At 41.1% G+C, this 18500-nt stretch overlaps 2 protein-coding genes across 5 annotated transcripts in view; one reads left to right on the plus strand and one right to left on the minus strand.

Moving 5' to 3' along the window:
* Positions 1-70: 70 nt before the first annotated feature.
* Positions 71-13442, minus strand: si:dkey-202e22.2 (netrin-4). Of its 2 annotated transcripts, none has more exons than XM_027279812.1 (10): positions 13383-13442; positions 3205-3689; positions 2800-3120; positions 2392-2518; positions 2032-2220; positions 1617-1833; positions 1366-1493; positions 1156-1224; positions 870-1040; positions 71-672 (listed from the first exon to the last, which is right to left on the minus strand). In XM_027279812.1, exons 2-10 carry the CDS (start codon positions 3514-3516, stop codon positions 536-538), a joined length of 1671 nt encoding a protein of 556 aa, XP_027135613.1. In that variant the 5' UTR covers positions 3517-3689; positions 13383-13442; the 3' UTR covers positions 71-535. The 2 variants fall into 2 exon arrangements, with proteins under 2 accessions (XP_027135613.1, XP_019123910.2); XM_019268365.2 differs by lacking the exon at positions 13383-13442 and adding an exon at positions 4265-5222.
* The window catches only part of dnah1 (dynein, axonemal, heavy chain 1), a 28609-nt gene continuing 22270 nt past the window's right edge, over positions 12162-18500 (plus strand). Inside the window, exons 1-17 of one of the 3 annotated variants that reach the window (XM_010755419.3) lie at positions 12162-12264; positions 13361-13537; positions 13653-13707; positions 13793-13937; positions 14208-14358; positions 14460-14592; positions 14686-14844; positions 14946-15195; positions 15273-15430; positions 15555-15754; positions 16452-16750; positions 16929-17079; positions 17227-17420; positions 17541-17766; positions 17904-18023; positions 18131-18213; positions 18350-18491. In XM_010755419.3, coding sequence (XP_010753721.3) covers positions 13364-13537; positions 13653-13707; positions 13793-13937; positions 14208-14358; positions 14460-14592; positions 14686-14844; positions 14946-15195; positions 15273-15430; positions 15555-15754; positions 16452-16750; positions 16929-17079; positions 17227-17420; positions 17541-17766; positions 17904-18023; positions 18131-18213; positions 18350-18491 — 2640 coding nt within the window. In that variant the 5' untranslated portion in view covers positions 12162-12264; positions 13361-13363. Of the gene's footprint in view, positions 12265-12863; positions 13031-13360; positions 13538-13652; positions 13708-13792; positions 13938-14207; positions 14359-14459; positions 14593-14685; positions 14845-14945; positions 15196-15272; positions 15431-15554; positions 15755-16451; positions 16751-16928; positions 17080-17226; positions 17421-17540; positions 17767-17903; positions 18024-18130; positions 18214-18349; positions 18492-18500 lie in introns of those variants that run through there. The other 2 variants (XM_027279810.1, XM_027279811.1) reach the window with 2 other exon arrangements.

Here is an 18500-nt window from a genome sequence, read left to right on the forward strand (position 1 = left end):
TCTTATGTTTTTTTCTTTTCACACATTGAAAGTTTGGTGAGTTATAACTGTATAATTAGCAGAACCACACAGTCTTATTTTACAGTCCTTACTTATTACTTTACTCTTTTATTAGTGATTTTATAGATTTGCCACGTTTTATTTACTCAAATCTATATAGCTGTAGCCCTTAAAATGAATCATATTTACATTTTATAACAACTTTTATCGGTTATGTGACATTCTGCAAACTAAAATGTTAAACTAAAAATGAAAACTAAAATTTTTGCCCTTGTCATATTTTCTATATTACTCAAAGATGACAGTAAAAGATTTATTCTTGGCTTTAATTGTGGTGAAGAACAAATCTTGTATGCAAACAAAGCCTTTAATGTCAGATACAGTTTATTACAGTCCATGTCAGTCTTTATTTTGTGTTGCACACCCACAAGCTGACTGACTGAGTCTGAGTGTGACACGACATGTAGTACAGTGATTTCTCAGTCCGTTTTCTGAATTGTCCACTGTCTCACACAATCCTCGCAATAAATATGGTTCATGGACATCCATTCCTCAGTCCCTCTGATATAAGCAGACCCAGTCTGGGTGTCCATGGGACCACCACACTCTGCATGGTGACCAGCAAACGGCCTGTCCCAGCCTCCTCTGGACCTGCTAGCAGGTACTCCATACCTGGTGGAAAAGGTAAGACATTGTAAATTGATTTAATATAATAAATCTATAATCCCTTTGGTGTTGGGTATGTTCTAACTTTCTGTGTGACTGGTTGGCTCAAATATTCATCTTTAAATGCTAAAAATATCTCCTGGAAAACTATATTCGAAACATTACTCTGTGTGTGTGTCATAAATTCCTCTTTGTTGTGTTACCTGGGTTTAGAATAGGACAGGTGCAGCCGCGGCTGGTCCAGGACAGAGGATAGATGCTGATGGTCCCCAAATTGAGCGTCACTTTACCTGATTGAAGGACCTTGCGAATTTTGACCTGCACTTCTGCGTGGCTGCCTTTGTCATGAGCAGACAGCACGCTGGCCTTGATCACTGTCACAGAAAGACAGCAGAGTGAGAAGGCAATTAGACACATCCACCAAATTAATCTATATTTTAAATAATCTACACTTTCTTTGAACAGTTTTTAAATAAGATGTTTTCTTACTATAATCATGTTTGGTTTTACAGAGGTCAGATGCACTTCTCAGTTTTTTCTCCTTACAGCTGCACTTTCCTGTGTACAGACAGAGAGTTATGCCCTAATCCATTTTTAGCTTACACTGTGATCCCACATTTTTAACCTTGTAATGCAGGTGGGCATCACAGTTAATGAGCAACACAGCAGTACTTCAGAGTACATTGTTAAAACACTCACCTGTGTAATGCAGAGCAGAGACTGCAAGCTCCTTTGACCACTGTACCTCTTCATCAATTGTGAACATGTGATCCAGATCAGGAATTTTTCCACCAATGGGTACATTGAACACCTGGTTATTTGAGTAGCTGCAAAGGTGGAATTGAACCCATCAGGTCAAGGTTCATCTCTAGCAATTACCCACACAGAGTTCAATTTTGGCTCTGTGTTGATGTATAAGAATATAGCCATGGATTAAGCATAAGGCTAACCTGTCCAAACACTGCCCAGTGATTGGATCACAGCTCACAGGGCAGGTGCAGGGTTTACAACCCTCCTCTCCAAAGCCCCAATAGCTGGGCAGGCAGTGGCTACAGCTTGTGCCCCCTACACCAGATTTACAGTGGCACTGCCCACTTCTAGGGTGGCACCAGGGTCCCTCCTCTCCAGGACGAGGAGGCAAAGAGCCCTGTTGATCACACCAGCAGCCTGAGAAACAGAGACACAGATACAGTTCAGTCATTTAGTTTTGCCATGTGCCAGCAGATGGTGCTATAAGACATTGGTGTTGTAATTCCACCAAGATCAAATCAGTTACAAAAGCTCCTTTTTTTTCTGACTGATTGAAAACACTCCCATGCCAAAGTCAGTGACAGCCCTCCCCTGTCCCCATTCTGTGTCTCTTACGTGTACAGGTATGGGGTGAGCTGAGGGGAAGGGATGGGCGACGGTGGTAGCCGTGCCGACAGCGCTGGCACCTGCGCCCGACGGTGTTGTGCCTGCAGTCATCACAAATGCCCCCGCTGGTGAGACCTGAGGAAAGCCATGCCCGCTGAGAGAAGTGACAGCTGTCTGCGTGACCGTGGCACTGGCACTCTGAAGTCATAGTTAGGTCATGAGGAGGAGAGAGAAAGCGACAGCAACAGGAGCATGGGTGAGAGGCAAAGCATATGGCTGTGTTACGTATCTATTCAGTCTGCATAGTCTCCCTTTTTTTTGTATCAGCAACAGTCTAACAGTCACTCAGTCCTGTTGGTGGTCACTTACTCTGGCATGGGTTGGGCTCTCCACTGCTGCTATTGGCAGGCCTCCATGGACGATCATTGTAGAGCGGGGCACACTTCTCACAGTGATCGCCTGCAGTGTGGTGAGTACATTGACACCTGCCAGACACCTGGAAAACACATCTGGGGCTGCTCAGTTACTTCACCTACACTGCCAGACATTACAGACACATGCTGTCTAGATCTATAAATCTAAAATAGATAAAATGGATCCAGGCAGGTGGTCTAAAGAGAAAATAAAGCTATTTAAAGCATTTTTCCATCAGTAAGTTAATTTTACATCTGGACCAAACATCCTGACACATGTGTTATACAAGGTTGTAATAGAACACAGGCCAAAAACTGACATATGCACTTAGTCTTTGACACATACATAGGGAAAGACACTTACCATGTTACTGTCCTGTTTTGTGTCTTGGCTGCTGTTGTGTGGTACACAATACTCAGCGTGTCCATGACACAGGCAGGTCCCTCTGGCTAGTAAAGTATAAATAGCATAGGGTGCTGAGGCTGGGCTTTCTACGTTGGATATGGAGGTCAGGGCTGAGGCTGTGGGGTTTGTCTGTACTGGAGGGGGATTTAGAGGTGTCGGGCAGGTCTGAGCTTTTAGCAGTCTGATGCGGAGGTTAGTGAGGGTGAGGCGGGCAAGGGCCTCTGGACTGTAAGGGTCCAGTGTTTTAGCACTGCTGGGGTCTAGTGTCCGCACTATTACCTGTGAGGAGAAACAGAGCACTGAATCAAACATTGTGGATCTGCTGAAAGTTAAAATGTTAAATCCTCCTGCATATTCTCTTACCTCCCCTCGACTGCAGGGTGTAGCACTGGTGTAACGGGATGTACACAAAGAGCCTGGCTGAGTAAAATCATCAGGCAAACCAAACTCCATGCTGCAATTCTGCGCAAAGAGCTTAAGAGCTTCCCAGGTCTTTCCAAAGTCAACTGAACGTTCGATGGCCATGGCAGCAGGCCGAGGTGACCTGAACACCAGAACCACGTGGGACAGACAGAACTTTGTTTCCAGATCCAACCGGATCTCATCCTGCTCCTCAGCAGTACCTGCACCTGATGCCCACCAGGTATCCGGATGCAAGAAAGGATCATCAGTCATGTGAGTAGATGGGTGGGTCTCCTCTGGACAGAGGTGGGGAGTCACAGGAGGATGGGGGCAGGGGCTGGAGTGGAAGGAACCGTTGCCACAGCAGCATGAGAGGGTGATAAGGGTCCTGCCACTAGCCAGATTCCTTATGGGTGGACTACAGGCATGGTCCACACATCTGGAAACTGACACAGAGTGTGATGGAGAGTCAGAGTCTTATGACATAGTGTATTTATTAAGTGTTGAGATAATGTGGTCAGATTAGTGCTTCTACAGTATATCTGGTAACAGTAAAGGCTTCAAAAACAAAATCAATAAGCACTTTCTAGTACTGACATCATGGACAAAAGTCCTCTTCATTGAGTTTTCCATGAATATTTAATTTTCCTGATCACTGTGCCGCTGCTGCTTGCTTTAATGTGACACAGAATCCTGCTCTTTCCTCACTGGACAGCATTAATAGTCTCTGGTTACATGTAATGGCAAGACACAAGGGTATCAGATTTATCAGCAAAGGCCTTTTCTTTACTTTTAAGACAGCAAAAACTAAGCATGTAAAATGTCACCTGCAGATAAAGAACCGTATGAGCACAACACTGGGTCAGTAGTGTCATACACATGTAATGCTGTGGAAACATCATAACTATCTGCCCAATCAATAACATAGCCTGACCACAAGGGGGAAAAGGAGAAGGCAAGTTTAGCCACAATGACGCAACTGATTCAGGGTTACAGCATCAGAGATGATGATGCACCTCACCTGCTCCGCTCCTCGTCACAAACAACAGCCAACAGAGCGCCACCAGCATCTGATGTCGACCTTTCACATTCATATTAAACACCTTCATCCTTGTCTCTGCTGTGTTTACAACATACATGCTGCGATAAACGCGTTCCAGCAGGGATTAGTTCCAACATTATGTGGAGCCTATCTAACGGACAAGCGCATTTCCCTGCCAATTACGCAATGCGTAGAGTCCAAATGAATCCAGATGAGTGTTTTCCCGATGTCCTCCTAGGAACAGTGTTTTAAAAAAAGGCTTGATAAAGTTCAAAGCATCCTCAGGAACAAATAGGGCATCTCTCTGACTGACGTGGATTGTGCGCAACCGTCGCAGCAAAGTATGGATCATTGGTTAGTCCAACAATCAATGCTCCACTTACATAACAAAGAAATGATACTAATTTCCATTCGACAAATGTTTGTCTTAATCCATTCGGCGCAATAAAAGATGTCCCTGTATATCTTTGGTCTAAACTATCAAACTGATAGGTCCTTCCATGCTAATTAATGAATGTAAATGTTCCCATTAATTCACAGCCAACCCGAGAGCTCAGTGTCCATGCCAGGTCCAGCGCTCAACGCGTTTACGCACAGGAGAGGAGTGTACGCTCTATTTATCCTTGGTCCTCCCCACCCACCCACACACACACACACACACACACACACACACACACACTGTGAAGACGTTGCACGGCTCCAACGACGCTAAACAAAAACTATTCTGGACTGAGAAGGTGTGTTTTTTCTCCACACTGGCCGGTTTTCATCCACTGGGATTCTGCTAAACATCGTGCGCAGAGGAGGACAGACGTGCGACCTGCACAGGCTCGTCAACGCAGTTAATGTGAACCAGCCGCACAGCGCATACCAGCTAAAACCAGGTCCCTCCACTAACCAGGGCCTCGTAATAGGGCGAGGAAATTAGCTTATCTGCTTCTGCCCTCCTGTTTTTCAGCTGCTGTAATTCCAAGTTACAGGTCTCTTTGAAGTCTAGCAGGAAGAAACCTGAGAGGGCAGACAAAAATAGTCCTCGGTGCAGTTATTTGCAGCCTGATGGCTCATTGTGGCACCAAAAGAATCTGACAGCTTGGAGTTTCATGCAAATGACTTGGACAAGAAAAGGGCCTTTCTCCCATCTGTCTGCCTGACTGGATAGATTACTCTGCCATTCTTCATTATAACACTGCATAATAAACACGGCCTGATACATGACAGTCCTCTTTAAATTCTTTTTAACCACAAATGTCAGGTTCTTTGCAGGGTCTGATGTATTTTCTTCCCTCCTCTGAGTTTGTCTCCTCAGTTTTATGGCTCAACTTCAAATACAGGAGACTCAGAAAATTGGAATAGACACACTGGATTGGATTGGTTTCCATAAATGTCTTCAGTGCCATACAAATTGTTTACAGACGTGCCTGCTTGCTTTTCTCCAGAGTGGAGCACAAAAACATAATGACTGAGGAATGGCATATGGGCCAACGATAATGATGTGTGTTATTTATTAGTCCTGACAGAAAATAGGATATGATGCTGTATAAGGAGCACCAGCAGTGGATTATTCACATCATTTTGTCCCAGTAATCAATCTTCATTAATGTGACATTTGTCCATCTGTGTTGATTTTTAAATGTATCTTACTATTAAAGTTTTTATCCCGCTTTTCATCCCAAAGTCTCTCAACTCATCTATCACTTCATCTTTACCTGCTGTGCATTTATCTTCGTTCACCTCTCCTCTCTAACACCAACTATAGTGTCTGGCATGCCTCCACATAATAAAACCCTGGAGGCTATCATTCTTCTCTCATCTCACATTTTCTTCTTTCATCTCACTCCAGTGGTGCAGTATATGCTAAGAATAGCTTTATAGGAGATTAGGGTAATGCCGTTTATGACGGATTACCGTTTATCTGGTATTGTTAGTGGCATACAGACATAGTTCCTAGGTGCTTTTGACTGATTTAGAGTCAGTTCTGGCTCAAGGTGACGGACGGAAATGAGATTCACATCTTTTCACAGGTTGCCCGACCTGTGTGCATTTGTGTGTTTAGGGAGAAGGGATAATGGATAAAACATAGAGTCAAAGCTTCAGTGTGGTCCAGCTGTGGTTTTACTTTCATCAGGCATGTTCTAGAAGAAGTTTGTACTGTATGTGACTGATATCTGATTACCGCAAAGACAGCAAAACTGCAGGTTTCAGTAAATGTAAGTCACTGAGGTTTGAGGTCAAGGTTTGCAGCAGAGCCATAAACCATTTTAAGAGCAGCTGGTTCAAGTGCAAGTAAACTATGTGTGGGTGCTCATTTTGACTTCAAAATGCAAAGCATGTTGACTTCTTAATTGACTAAGTAGTAATTAAGAGTACATTTCTGTGATATAGGAATGCAGAGACGCCCACATCCAATAAAATGCTTGTTTAGAACGTAAGCATATCAAGGAGGATAAACAACAGAATCCATACCGCGCTTCCAACACGTGTTAGAATCTCAGCGCTGAGAGAAAAATGTCTGCTTCTTAGTTTTCCTCCCATTTCTTTTCAGTGAATCCAACCAATGTTCAGCGTCTATCTTCATCACGGCCCCCAGCTGTGAGAGGTCAAATACCAGCCAGGAAAGGTCACAAGGATCTCCTACCTGCCCCATGACTGCCCCTCTAATTGCTCCTCTTTCTCTCATTTACAGGGCTTAATGGGGGGGCCAGGGGTTAGAGACCTGGGGATTAGATGAACAAGGACTCCCCCTTCCCGCCCTTATAATCCTCAGTGTTTGTCCATGCTGCTCATACACGTGTGTCTATCACAAGGTGTCACCCCACACTTCTCCCTTAACATCTTCCCCCTGTCTTTATGTTCTACTTGTCAGTTTATATGTTCCTCCAGGCATGAGGAGATTTTCCTTACATGACCTCAAGCCTCACAGGCCAACATGATCAGGGCTCGATTTGTTTTTCCATCTATTATTCAGTTGCTTTATGTGGATTTGGAATTATCCAGTTCATGCCAGTCTAAATTTAATATCTCATGTTTGTTGTGGCATTTTTGTTATAGTGACGCACAGTAGGATCCCGTATGATGTTATCCACTGGCCACAAGAGCTACCAGTGAGTGCCACAGTTAATGGGATGTACTTGAGCTAATCACTGAGGTCATAGTTAATGATCCTGTTCAATTTTTGAAGAAAGACTCAATATAAACAATATAAAGTACATAGTATTACTGTCTGGTATATAGATCCAAGAAAAATGGTTGCACTCTTTAAAATCACACAAGAAATTAATTTTAAACGCATAACCCTGTGTGTCAGTTGACATAGTTTAAAGTTAAAAGGTCAATGTGATAGGTCAACTGTGGAGGTCTATAGTTCAAGTACAATAAACCAGGAAGAATGTATTTCTTTAGAATAGTTTGAGTTTGGTCTGCTGCTATCACTGTGAGCTTGCTAATCAGTGCAGACAGCTTAGGAAGAAGGTCTCCTCACTGCTGATGTTTGCTATGATCCTCCTGTCATGGAGGAGTTTTCAATATCTCTCAAACAGACAATTTAGTCAGTGTGTTAACATGTGCGTGTGAAACTACTTATGTGCTAGCATGATAGGTTTAGATTGCATGTTGCCTCTTTGATGTGAGAGGATGAATGACACAGATTAAACTGTCAGACCAGGAACTGATAGAGGCCAGATGAGGCAGGATGACAGATCAAGGCCTCTGTGAAGCACTCGGGCGACTTGCCAAACCAATAATGTGTGCATCTATGACCTTGTGTGTGGATTTGTGAGTGTTTGTTCAAGGAGGAGTTACGGTTATAAACTTTCACGTCTGTATGTGACGGGAAAATATGCAGAACTGGTACCATATATACTTTATTAATTGTTAACGAGGAGGAATGTCAAGAATGTCAAAGAGTGGCTGCAGCTGAGCGGTGATGACATATTTATAGCTGAAAGTCTTGTTTAATATTGGACAACAAATTAACCACCTTCCACCCGCAAGTACACTTGCTCTTACTAAATGAAACCGTGTCTGGCTACTTTTTACCTGTTTATGATATCATCTGCTAACAAGCTCTTTTGTGCGTCACTAACCTACTCACATAAACACATTGTCACTCTGACACACAACGCAGACACAACTTCTCGATAACTTCTTGTCTTTCCATCGCCCACCCACATAAACAAACAGGAATGCCAGCACACTGGTTTTCTAGCCACAAAATCACATACAGACATGTGTTACACATTCTCAAACTCACTGCTTTCTTATTCTTCCAGCTCATATTGGCACACCCACTTAGATAAAACGTACTGACTTGCCTTACATAACAATTCATTTTAACTGGCTTAAGAACGTCAATGGATTTAGTTTGACACTTAAACAAAAAGTAAACTAGCTACGGCCATAAAGTTTGCTGGGGGTCAGAGGTCAGCACAATGAGGCTGGGATATGTACTGGAGTTAGATGCAGGGAGACACAAACTTAATGTTAACACTCACATAAATACGCACAGACAGTGTCAGTTCTTCATCACTAAGATTTTCCCGCTAAGTTGAATATTTTTATGACCCGTGCCGTCTGACTTTAGTTCCCCTCCTAAAAGTCACACTGAGAAATTGAGAAAATGAGAGGAAAAATCAAACGCAGCTGTTTGAGGTCCTGCGCCACAGGTTGGGGGTTCCAGTCTGTCTCTCATGTCTGGCCATTTTGCTGCTTTGAGGCCCTTCTCAACTCATTAAAAGTCTTTATTGGAATGCCAAGAGTCCACCTGTGAGTCACCCGAGCCATGACGGCAACATCAATGTACAGCCAAGCACATGGGTCACTGTTAAACAACAGTACCTCATATGACCGGACAGAAGGTTAAAAATCAAAACTGCACGGAGGCAGCCTCGTGCATATGTTGCTGGAGTCTGCTTTGCTCTGTGATGTTAACGTGACATTTGCTGCCGTCACAGTGGTTTTGTTTCATCTATGAACTGACACCAGTGACTTTCCTTGACCACAGTGTTGTCGCTCAGATCAGATGCCCTTTAAAAGAGAAAAAGTGCTTTGAAAGTGGGGTACAGTGATGGGTATTAGGTTGTAAGTGGTAGGTGTAAATGACTCTTACAATGTGTCTAGGAGTTCTGTTTGTTCCTAGCTCCATAGTGGCAATGTGTAAATCAGGAGGAAGACCTTATACCCCTGTGTGAAATAATCCCTGCATGTTTTTCACACTTTTTTTAAATATAACTTTGCAAAATTATAGGCTGTTCTTGTGAAAGCCTAATGAGATTTTACTGGAAATTACAGCATGCCTTTTCCATTCCTGTGTGCGAATGTAAAAATAAAATCACAATTTAAGGGTGTGCCCACATTTGTGGTGGGATTGTGGGTTTCTGCAGGAAAACAGAGGTATGTGAAAATATGTGACTGTAAAACTCTCCTGGCATGTCCAACAATGTGACAGTAAGAGGGGAATAGCCAGTGTTTGATCCTATCAGCCAACATCTGGCCCTCAGGAGGAGCTAAAGTTAGCAGCACATGCTGATGTCATTAGTGTAAAATGGGAGTTGTATTCACAAAGGCATGACCCTCACAACATCCTAATACTGTAAAAGTAGGAGAGAGGAGGGAAGAGAAGTGGATGAATAATATGAGGATTTTAGGGATGAAGGGAGAGGATGGATTATACATCTGGGTAATTATGTAAGTGACTAATATTGATGTTCTTCAGCAGTTGATGTTAAGCCAGATCTTTCATGTCAGCGTATATCTGCTGCCAGACTGTTAGAGCAAGAAGTGGGAAATAGATGAGTACAGGGTGGAACAAAGCTGTAACAAAGCTTGTTAGGGCTTAATCAGTTCCACTTGCTCAGGGCTGCTAGCCATATCTGTCCAATCAAGTCCCATCACCATGGCGTGCTCCTGGCTCCAGAGATGGCTACAACACTGCCAACAAACATTGGTAGGCAACCATATTTTGAAGACCACCACCTCATCAGAGACTTGTGGTTCTTGTGAGGTTTTCTTTGGAACCTCTCAGGCCTGGATCCTCTCATTGGTATAATCAATACCATTAGACATGTGCTAATGATTAATAAACCGCTGTGGTCAGGATGCTTTGAGTGCTCTGATATGATAATGTCATTATTAGATGTGGGTTATTTAGACCCTTGGGGAAGTCTTTCATTTGGTTTAGGCTTCTTATTGGCTGAGGTCATTGTTTTGAGACTGAGCTCCATTGAGAAGAAGCCAATGAAGCGGGAGGCCTCAAGAGGCCTTTTTTAAGTAATATCCGCTGCACTAAATTGCAGTGTCTATTGCATCCATATCAAGTCACTCAGTCTATTTGACCTTTGTGCTTTGGCTCTATTATAAAGCATTTTGTTCACAGAGCTGAGTACAGTGATGTACAATCAGCTTTGACCTCCGTGTCCTCACTATCCCTCACTAGCCACAGACAACTTTTCAGACAAACTACACATCTCCAACTGCTGTTGGTGCTCTCGAGACCTTAATTTGTCCCTATCTGCGTGGCAGCATGTCCTTTTCAAGTGACACGTGAGGGTTCAGACACATGAGACTATTCATTTGTCCTTGGCTACCCAATCTCAGGCTGCTCTGATGGGTTTTAACTGAAGAGGCCAGGGGCAGGAACAGGGGCCATCGTGCATGATGCCTGTGATCTGCTATGGGAAACAGACAAGGTTATGATGCCCTTGTGACCCAGGAGTGTTGGGGTCGTACGGGTCAATGGGACTTCCCCCCTTACAGACACATTCAAGCTGTCATGAAAAGATTGGAAATTTGCGCACAGGAAAGTGTGCATTCCAATCAAATTAAATTAGCTTACCATTACTGCCATTAGATCACTATCTTAACCAGGAACAGCATGAGATATGTGAGGGTTCTTCATTGCTTACGTAAATTTACTCACAGTTTTGAGTGTCTCCCACTGGCTCAAACTGTCTAGGTTATACTGTATGTACATAAAAAGATATTTTATATTTTTATGTGTAACGTTTGGAGGTCCTCCAGTACTGGCTTCAGAATCAAACCAACATCTGTTTAAATTACAGTAAATTTACTGGGATTGGGAGTGGTTTGAATGATAAATGGCCTTATAAATGAGAAACCACCACAGAGCAAACTGTGATTTTCTCACCAGCTCACAATTTACTGATGAATTTATTAGTTTTATTAGTACTGCAGCTCTTTGTATATGTTCACTTCTTCCATCCTGCCAGTGTCTCTTACTTCACTTTTTCTTCTAAGAGAAGAGAACAATACTGTGAAAACACAACAGTCTTTAAGTGTTTACATATTTACAGCAAAATGTATACTGTTTATGTATTGAAATACCTCATTATGCAGCAAAATATCCCCTATTAAATGTTACATAACCTATGACACTGATGAATTACTGTGTAAAAAGTACCATATTTAAGTAACATAAGATTAAAATTCTCAAGTGAACTACAAGTAGAATAGTAGTTTCAAGTTACATTACACCACCGCTTTCTGTTTTACATTTCAAAAAATTGCAGAATTCATCTTTAGATTTTCAATTGAGGACAGAGTCCTAAATCAGCAAGATAAAGACAGAAATATATAAATAAATGCAGAAACACAGAAGTGAATAAATGTAGAAATAAACAAATGAGTAAATGTAGAAATACAGATATTAATTCGTGTAAAAATGCATAAATAAATAATGTAGAAATACAAAAATAGCCTTTTTCGTCACCAAAATATATGTATTTTTCGTTTATTTTTGTATTTAATTATTATTTTCTTCATACTTAAGTCATTTTTGTCCTACGTCGGTGAATTATTCACAGCTCTCCTCAGTCGTGTTGCTCTGCTCACCTTCGTCTGCATGACAACCGCTGCATACCGGTAGTTAACTTCTACTTGGAAACTGAGATTTGAGAAGTTCAGGATCGCTATATATGATATTTTATGTTAGTAACTTCACATCTTTCAATTGAATTTCAATTAAGGTATGTTATTAAATTCGTGTTTTGTGTTGTTGATGAAATGAAATTCGCAAACGTTACGTACGATACTTTAATAGGATCATTTCAGAAAAGCGTTAAAAGTTAGATTTAACAGCTAACCGTAGATGCTGTATTTTTAAAAATGTTTTATAGCCTGCGTTTTGGACTGTAGTTAAATGTCGGTGGTTAACTTGTAGTTATTTGGCAGCAGCAGCTGGTGGATGTTGGCAACTTTCCACTCTTCTTTTTAAAATATAAGCTCTACGCGGCTCCTAGGTCAAAACAAACATAACGTATAATGTGAAACTTACTGTTTTGTTTTGTCTGGCATGACAGCAATACGCTTCCATATAAATACATATAAACAATAAAATAAATATAAATAAATACATGTAGAAATAAAGAAATTAATGCATGTAAAAATGTAAAAATACAAAAATAACCCTTTTTTTTCATCCCAGAAGTGTATGTATCTTTCATTATGTTTTGTATTTAATGGTTTAGTCCGTCATATCTTCAATCCTTGTTTTCTTTCTGTATACATGTAGTGGATAGTATAAGCAGCTCTCTCTCTCCTCTCTGTCGCCCTGCTCTATCTGACGTTCAAGGAGCAGCGCACCTTTGTCTCCATGACAACCGTTGCCGCGTCCAACATTTACATACCGGTAGTTAACTTCTACTTGGAAACTGAGATTTAGGAAGTTCAGGATCGCTATATATGATATTTTACGTTAGTAACATCACATCTTTCAATTGAATTTCAAAGAAGGTATGTTAAAATCATGTTTTCTGTTGTTTCTACAAAATTAAATTAAACGTGACGTACGATATTTTAATGGGATCACTCCAGACAAGCGTTAAAACTTATTATCTAACAGCTCATGGTAGCTAGCTCACTGTTTTATAGCCTACGTTTTGGACTGTGGTTATATTTTGTTGCATGTTGGATGTCGTTAACTTCCCTCTTTCAAAATAAGAGCTCTACGCTGCCCCTATGTCAAAATAAACATAACGTACAGTTTTCATCCACACATGTAGCTAAAGCATGTTAATGCACTTGTCTGTATAGTCCAGTTCATTATTTTATTCTGCTACACAGAAGATGGAAAGGAAACATTTACCTGGCTCTGGGGGACTGGTGCCTCACCCTCCTAGCAAACCTCCAGATCACAAGACCAGAGCTCCAAGTCACAGGAGACTTCGTCCAATCAGAGAATGCCTTGTGAATAATCAGAGTGGCTTCTACTCAGACACCATCACTGCAGTCAACTCCCAGGTAAAACCACATGACCTCATGCAAATCAGAAATATTCAAAATATGACACATTTTTATTATGAAGGCAATTAAAATACTGAGCTGCTCTGACCAATACTAGCTGTTTTTTCATTAGTCTTTCACAGTGGACCCTGGCATCTGGCAGAGTTCCAGTAATCTAACAACAAAAGGTGACTGTCCTACATGTAGGCATTTAAATAATTATTTCTGATAAGCCTATCATATATTTTAAATGCTGTGTGTACATTTTCTTAGGTACAACTTTCGAGACTCCATCTGTCAAGTTCAAGCCTGTTGAGCCGCTTTGTTCTTACTTCTGCCGGGGTGGAGATGAACCCAAGGTCCACATGCCCTACCAAACCACTCCTGGCCAGATCCCTCGCAAGTTAGAGATTGAGAGGTCTGTACTGTTTGTGCGTGTCATGTATATGACAGAAGCATACGCTTTATCTAGTGTTATAAGGCTTTCCCATGGTGAGTGTATTTCAAATGGTGTAAGGCCAGATTCACTAGTCATATGTGAGTGATTAAGATCAGAGCTTCTATCGTACAGTGCAAATTTAATGATTTTCTCTTATTGTACATTAGCTGGCTTAGTGGGGTCCACGAGTTAGTTTATTTTGACAGCCTGTTGTTGAGACTTACACGGTTTTATATTGTTTTCTTATAGACGTCGGAGGGAATACGGACATATAGACATTGAACAGCTCCTGGCAGAAAAAGGAATAGATTCCACTCTCCTAGTGCCAAGACATCAGAGCAGTAGTACTGAGCATGATACTACACCAGAAAATTCTGTTTCACCCTTTCTCCCTCTGGAGGTGAGTGTGTTACTGCTGCAGTCTTTTCTGTAGCATTTGGGTCCCCAATTAACATTTCATCCCATATTTTTGTGCATACTTTTCCTGTGTTTCTCCCTTAGATGTTAGACAATGAGGACTATGACTGCCGGACACCAGAAGACTGGCTTGCCTTGGGCTACGCTGAAGGAACAAAGGATCGAAAACCTATTCCTGGAAAAGCCCTCCTGCCTACAGATGACAATAGTCCTTCTGGTAAAATGTCCTCAGAAATATGTCTACTGTGTAGACAGAGAGAGACATTATTTTCTGTTTTTTAATGATTACTGTCTTCTCTCTCTTTTCAAGAGGACACTGAGAAGTACAGATGGCATTTAGTTGGGGTTCTTGACTACAGTAAGGAGAAACACCAGTACCTGGTGGAGAAGGTTCACCAGAATACTAAACTGATAGACAGAGAAGGAAATCCTATTCTGACTGGAGAAGAAAAAAAGGGCAAATGTTCTGGTTGGTTTTTATGTCTTTGCACTTTAATGACACAGTATTGTCTCATAATTTCCTCTTCTATGACTGTGTATGTATGCTTTCTATCTCCCTCTGTTGCTTAGAAGTGAACTCCATGCTAGCAGGCACTAAGTACTGGGTACCCAAGATCAGATTGTTATTCAGTGCTGAGAACCCACATGTCTTTGTTGAACGGATCAAGTTTGCCCTGCACTTGAGGGAGAAAACAGAAGCTCTTATTCTCTACAACCTAACTGTTGATGCTTTACCCATCTGGAGTGGAATGCCATCTCTTGATACCCAAAGTCTCCAGCGTATCAAAGCCCGTGTAGGACCTCGTCTCAAGCTGAAAACGTGAGTAATGTCATACTAACGTAGTCATTTTCTCTTTGTTCAGTATGATTTGAATTAAGGATATATTATATTTGCAGTCTGGAGAAGTGTGTAGCAGACCTGGAGAAAGAGGTCAAACTTGGATATGACCGCACTATGAACCGCATGTCTCTCGACAAAGTAGTGATGAGACATCCCGAGCAGTTTTCACACATTACCATACCACAGAAGGATCCTGAGAATGTACCGCAAAAAGGTAAGACAGGTAGCCTCAGATTCATTTGTATGAGTAAGTAGGAACAAGATTAAACACATGTATTACCACTCAAAATTTGGCATCAACAAACACCACTTTGTTTTATGTACATGTTGCGTTCCAGTTCCTCACTCTGCCTATAAAAAGAACCAAGCTACTTTCTTCCGTCTTACCCTGCTAAGAAGGCCAGAGGTGATCTGTGCGTTATCTGGAGTATGGTCTGAGTGCAACAAAATAACAACCATGAGCCTGTTCAAAATCACCTCGATCAAACCAATGCCACTGCAGGAGTTTAGAGTCCTGCAGTCTGAAATACATAAGAAGGTATTGTAATAGTATTGGGGTAGCCTTTCTTGTGCCAACACTCGTCTATGACTTCAAAGTAGTGGTCAACTGGTTCTGGCCAATTATTGGCTCAGAAATTTAGCATCTTTACAATATCAGAATTGCCTTTTTTTATGAATTGCCAATACAAAGAAATATTTCTCCAATTGGAGCCGAGCTGTGGTGAGGCAGCAGATATTGCTGAACTGAACTTGCAATAATCGTCACAGTCCACTAAGCCAGGGACCCTGTAGCTAATAGAGAGATGGAGTACTACATATATTGTATAGAATTGTGTTGCATTTTATTTACTTTATAGTAAAGTACTTGAGTGAAACTACATTTCTCCACTGATTATTCTAAATTTTCACAATGCAACTTTATTTTTTACTGCAAATGTACAATGGTTCCATACATTAGTTATTTGTCTCTTGATTAATCGGTATCTGTATTGACCTGGTTGACCCCTACTTCAGTGCATTTCTTTTAAATTGTCTTTGATTGTCTGACTATCACTGGACATGTAAAGTATAACCCAAAACAGAGGGTCATTAAGGCAAATCTTCTACAATCTTTTGTGAAAATTGCTTTCATTTGAATGTAGCTATGGTTAAATTCTGTTTCCAGTGTTAACTGGGACTAGAAAAAAACACAAATTCACATGTGGAAGCATCATCATCTTTTCCTCCTTCTCCAGGTGCAATTGTTTCTTAGTGAAACATGGATAGAAAAACTGACTGAAATAATCCGTTCAAACCTGGAGAATATTGGCAAGGGCTGGTTCAACATTAACGAGACTTGCTGGGACACATACAAGATGTCCTGTCTGTCCAGAATGATTGCTATGGTGCACTACAAAATGCAGGACTCCCTGCGCTTCCTTGTGCAGGATTCACTGCTCGCCCTGACTCAGTTGCTGTTGGATGCGTGCCACAGTGTGCTGTTATGTCCTCAGAACCTGGTCTGGGGAAACAACCTTATCACTAGCCCCTACAAGTACAGTAGCATTTGCACATATATCTTTACACACTTTTGTGCTCATATGCATCTGTATTTTATTATTCTGTGATGATGATGATGTTAGTAACACATTATATACTCAGTTTGGTATTGAGTGTGACGTAGCATAACCGTGACCGTCTGATGGTAAGATTACTCTGTTCTATATAACTAGGCCAAAGGGGAACCCTCTGTTCCTGGTGGATTTGGTTCTGGATGAGACTGGCGTCCATTACAACACTCCTCTGGAGAGATTTGTGACATCTATCGTTGACCTGTTTAATGCAGGTATTGGGACCACATACCGCGTAGGACTGCTTGAAAAGGTAAAATATTCAATTACCCAAATCACAGAACCTTAAATTAAAAGTATAAATTAAGGATGTAAAGCATCTTAATGATAGGCTACCCTATCCATGGACAACAATAATGACAAGAATAATGTTTAAATGTCTCTGTCTTATCTGTGCCAGTTTGTGATGAAGAAGTTGTTTTTTGGTGGAAACCTGATGCTTCAGTCAGTGAATAAGTTTGAACCTGAAGTAATTAAGCTGAGAGAGAAGATCAGCAATGCTCTGAAACAAGCAACCACAACTCTCAAGGCTTATGCTGCTGAATATGAGAAGTATTTGGAGCTATACAACTTGGACATAAATACCCTTCTCAAGTAAGACTGCATAAAATTACATTCAAGTTCTCCCACAGATTTAAGGACACTTAAATATATACCTAGTGCTTTCAGCATGCTTTCCTCATTAAATTGGGTCATTTTCTTTTTCTCTGCCAGACCTCATACACATGCAGAACAGACATCCCAAGAAATTAAGAAGGAGGTGGAACAGCAACTCAAAGACAAGGAATTGCTCGATCACTCCCTGCCATCCTCCATTGTAATCGGTCCATTTATTGTCCGTGTGGAGGATGTACGTAATGCACTGTCAAAGAAACGAAAGGCATTAGCTCATGCAATCCTTGACCAACTTGTTCTAAAGCTACGCAAGCAGGTTTCTGATGTAAGTCATTTGTTTCTAGGCCAAATGACACTACATAATCATGTCATCCATTTGTTTTGTTTTTACACAGGACCTATATTTACATCAGCTAATTGATATTAAGTTTTTATCTTATGTATGTATGTATGTATGTGTAGGCATGTGAAGAGTACAACATAATGAGTAGAAAGTTAAATGAGAAGCCCAACAGCATTGAGGAACTGACTGAAAAGAGGGACTGGATGAAACAAATCCCAGAACACATCAAGAGTTTCAAGGTACACATTGATTTGCATTAACTTATTTGTGTTATGTGTCATATGACAAAATATTATTATTATTTTGTCAGTAAATCTGTTTCTTTTTTTTAATCTGTACATAAAAGGAACGTTTTGGCAAGACCCTGTCAGACTATGATCTGATAGAAGAATTTCACTACAATTTTTCAGACGATGATGTGAATAAAAAGTAGGTGTAAAATCATCAACCATGCTATTTTTGGAAATCTAATCTGAAATTGAGTTTGTATGTTCATATGTGGGATGAAGATTGATGTATAATTATTTAGTTATATACGTATTGTAAAAGTTACTTGTCTGTAAAGGTGGACAGCTATTGGATGGCCTCAAAAGATAATCAGCCAGATGGAAGAAGTAGTCATCCAGCATATGGAGGATGAGGAGCGCTTCCATAAGATCCAGCTGGGTGATCAAAACAAATTTGAGGATCAGCTTAATGCTCTACAGGTCAGCTGA

The sequence above is a fragment of the Larimichthys crocea genome, chromosome VI (assembly GCF_000972845.2).
Source record: "Larimichthys crocea isolate SSNF chromosome VI, L_crocea_2.0, whole genome shotgun sequence".
Classification (NCBI taxonomy): Eukaryota; Metazoa; Chordata; class Actinopteri; family Sciaenidae; genus Larimichthys; species Larimichthys crocea.

What these genes read in the sequence shown, in the direction of transcription:
- si:dkey-202e22.2 (XM_019268365.2), bottom strand. Translation starts at nt 4,382, where the DNA reads ATGTATGTTGTAAACACAGCAGAGACAAGGATGAAGGTGTTTAATATG. An exon ending in CACCCTGCAGTCGAGGGGAG is followed by an intron (nt 3,121 to 3,204) that starts GTAAGAGAATAT and finishes TTCTCCTCACAG; the next exon opens with GTAATAGTGCGGACACTAGA. An exon ending in CTCTGCTCTGCATTACACAG is followed by an intron (nt 1,225 to 1,365) that starts GTGAGTGTTTTA and finishes GTCTGTACACAG; the next exon opens with GAAAGTGCAGCTGTAAGGAG.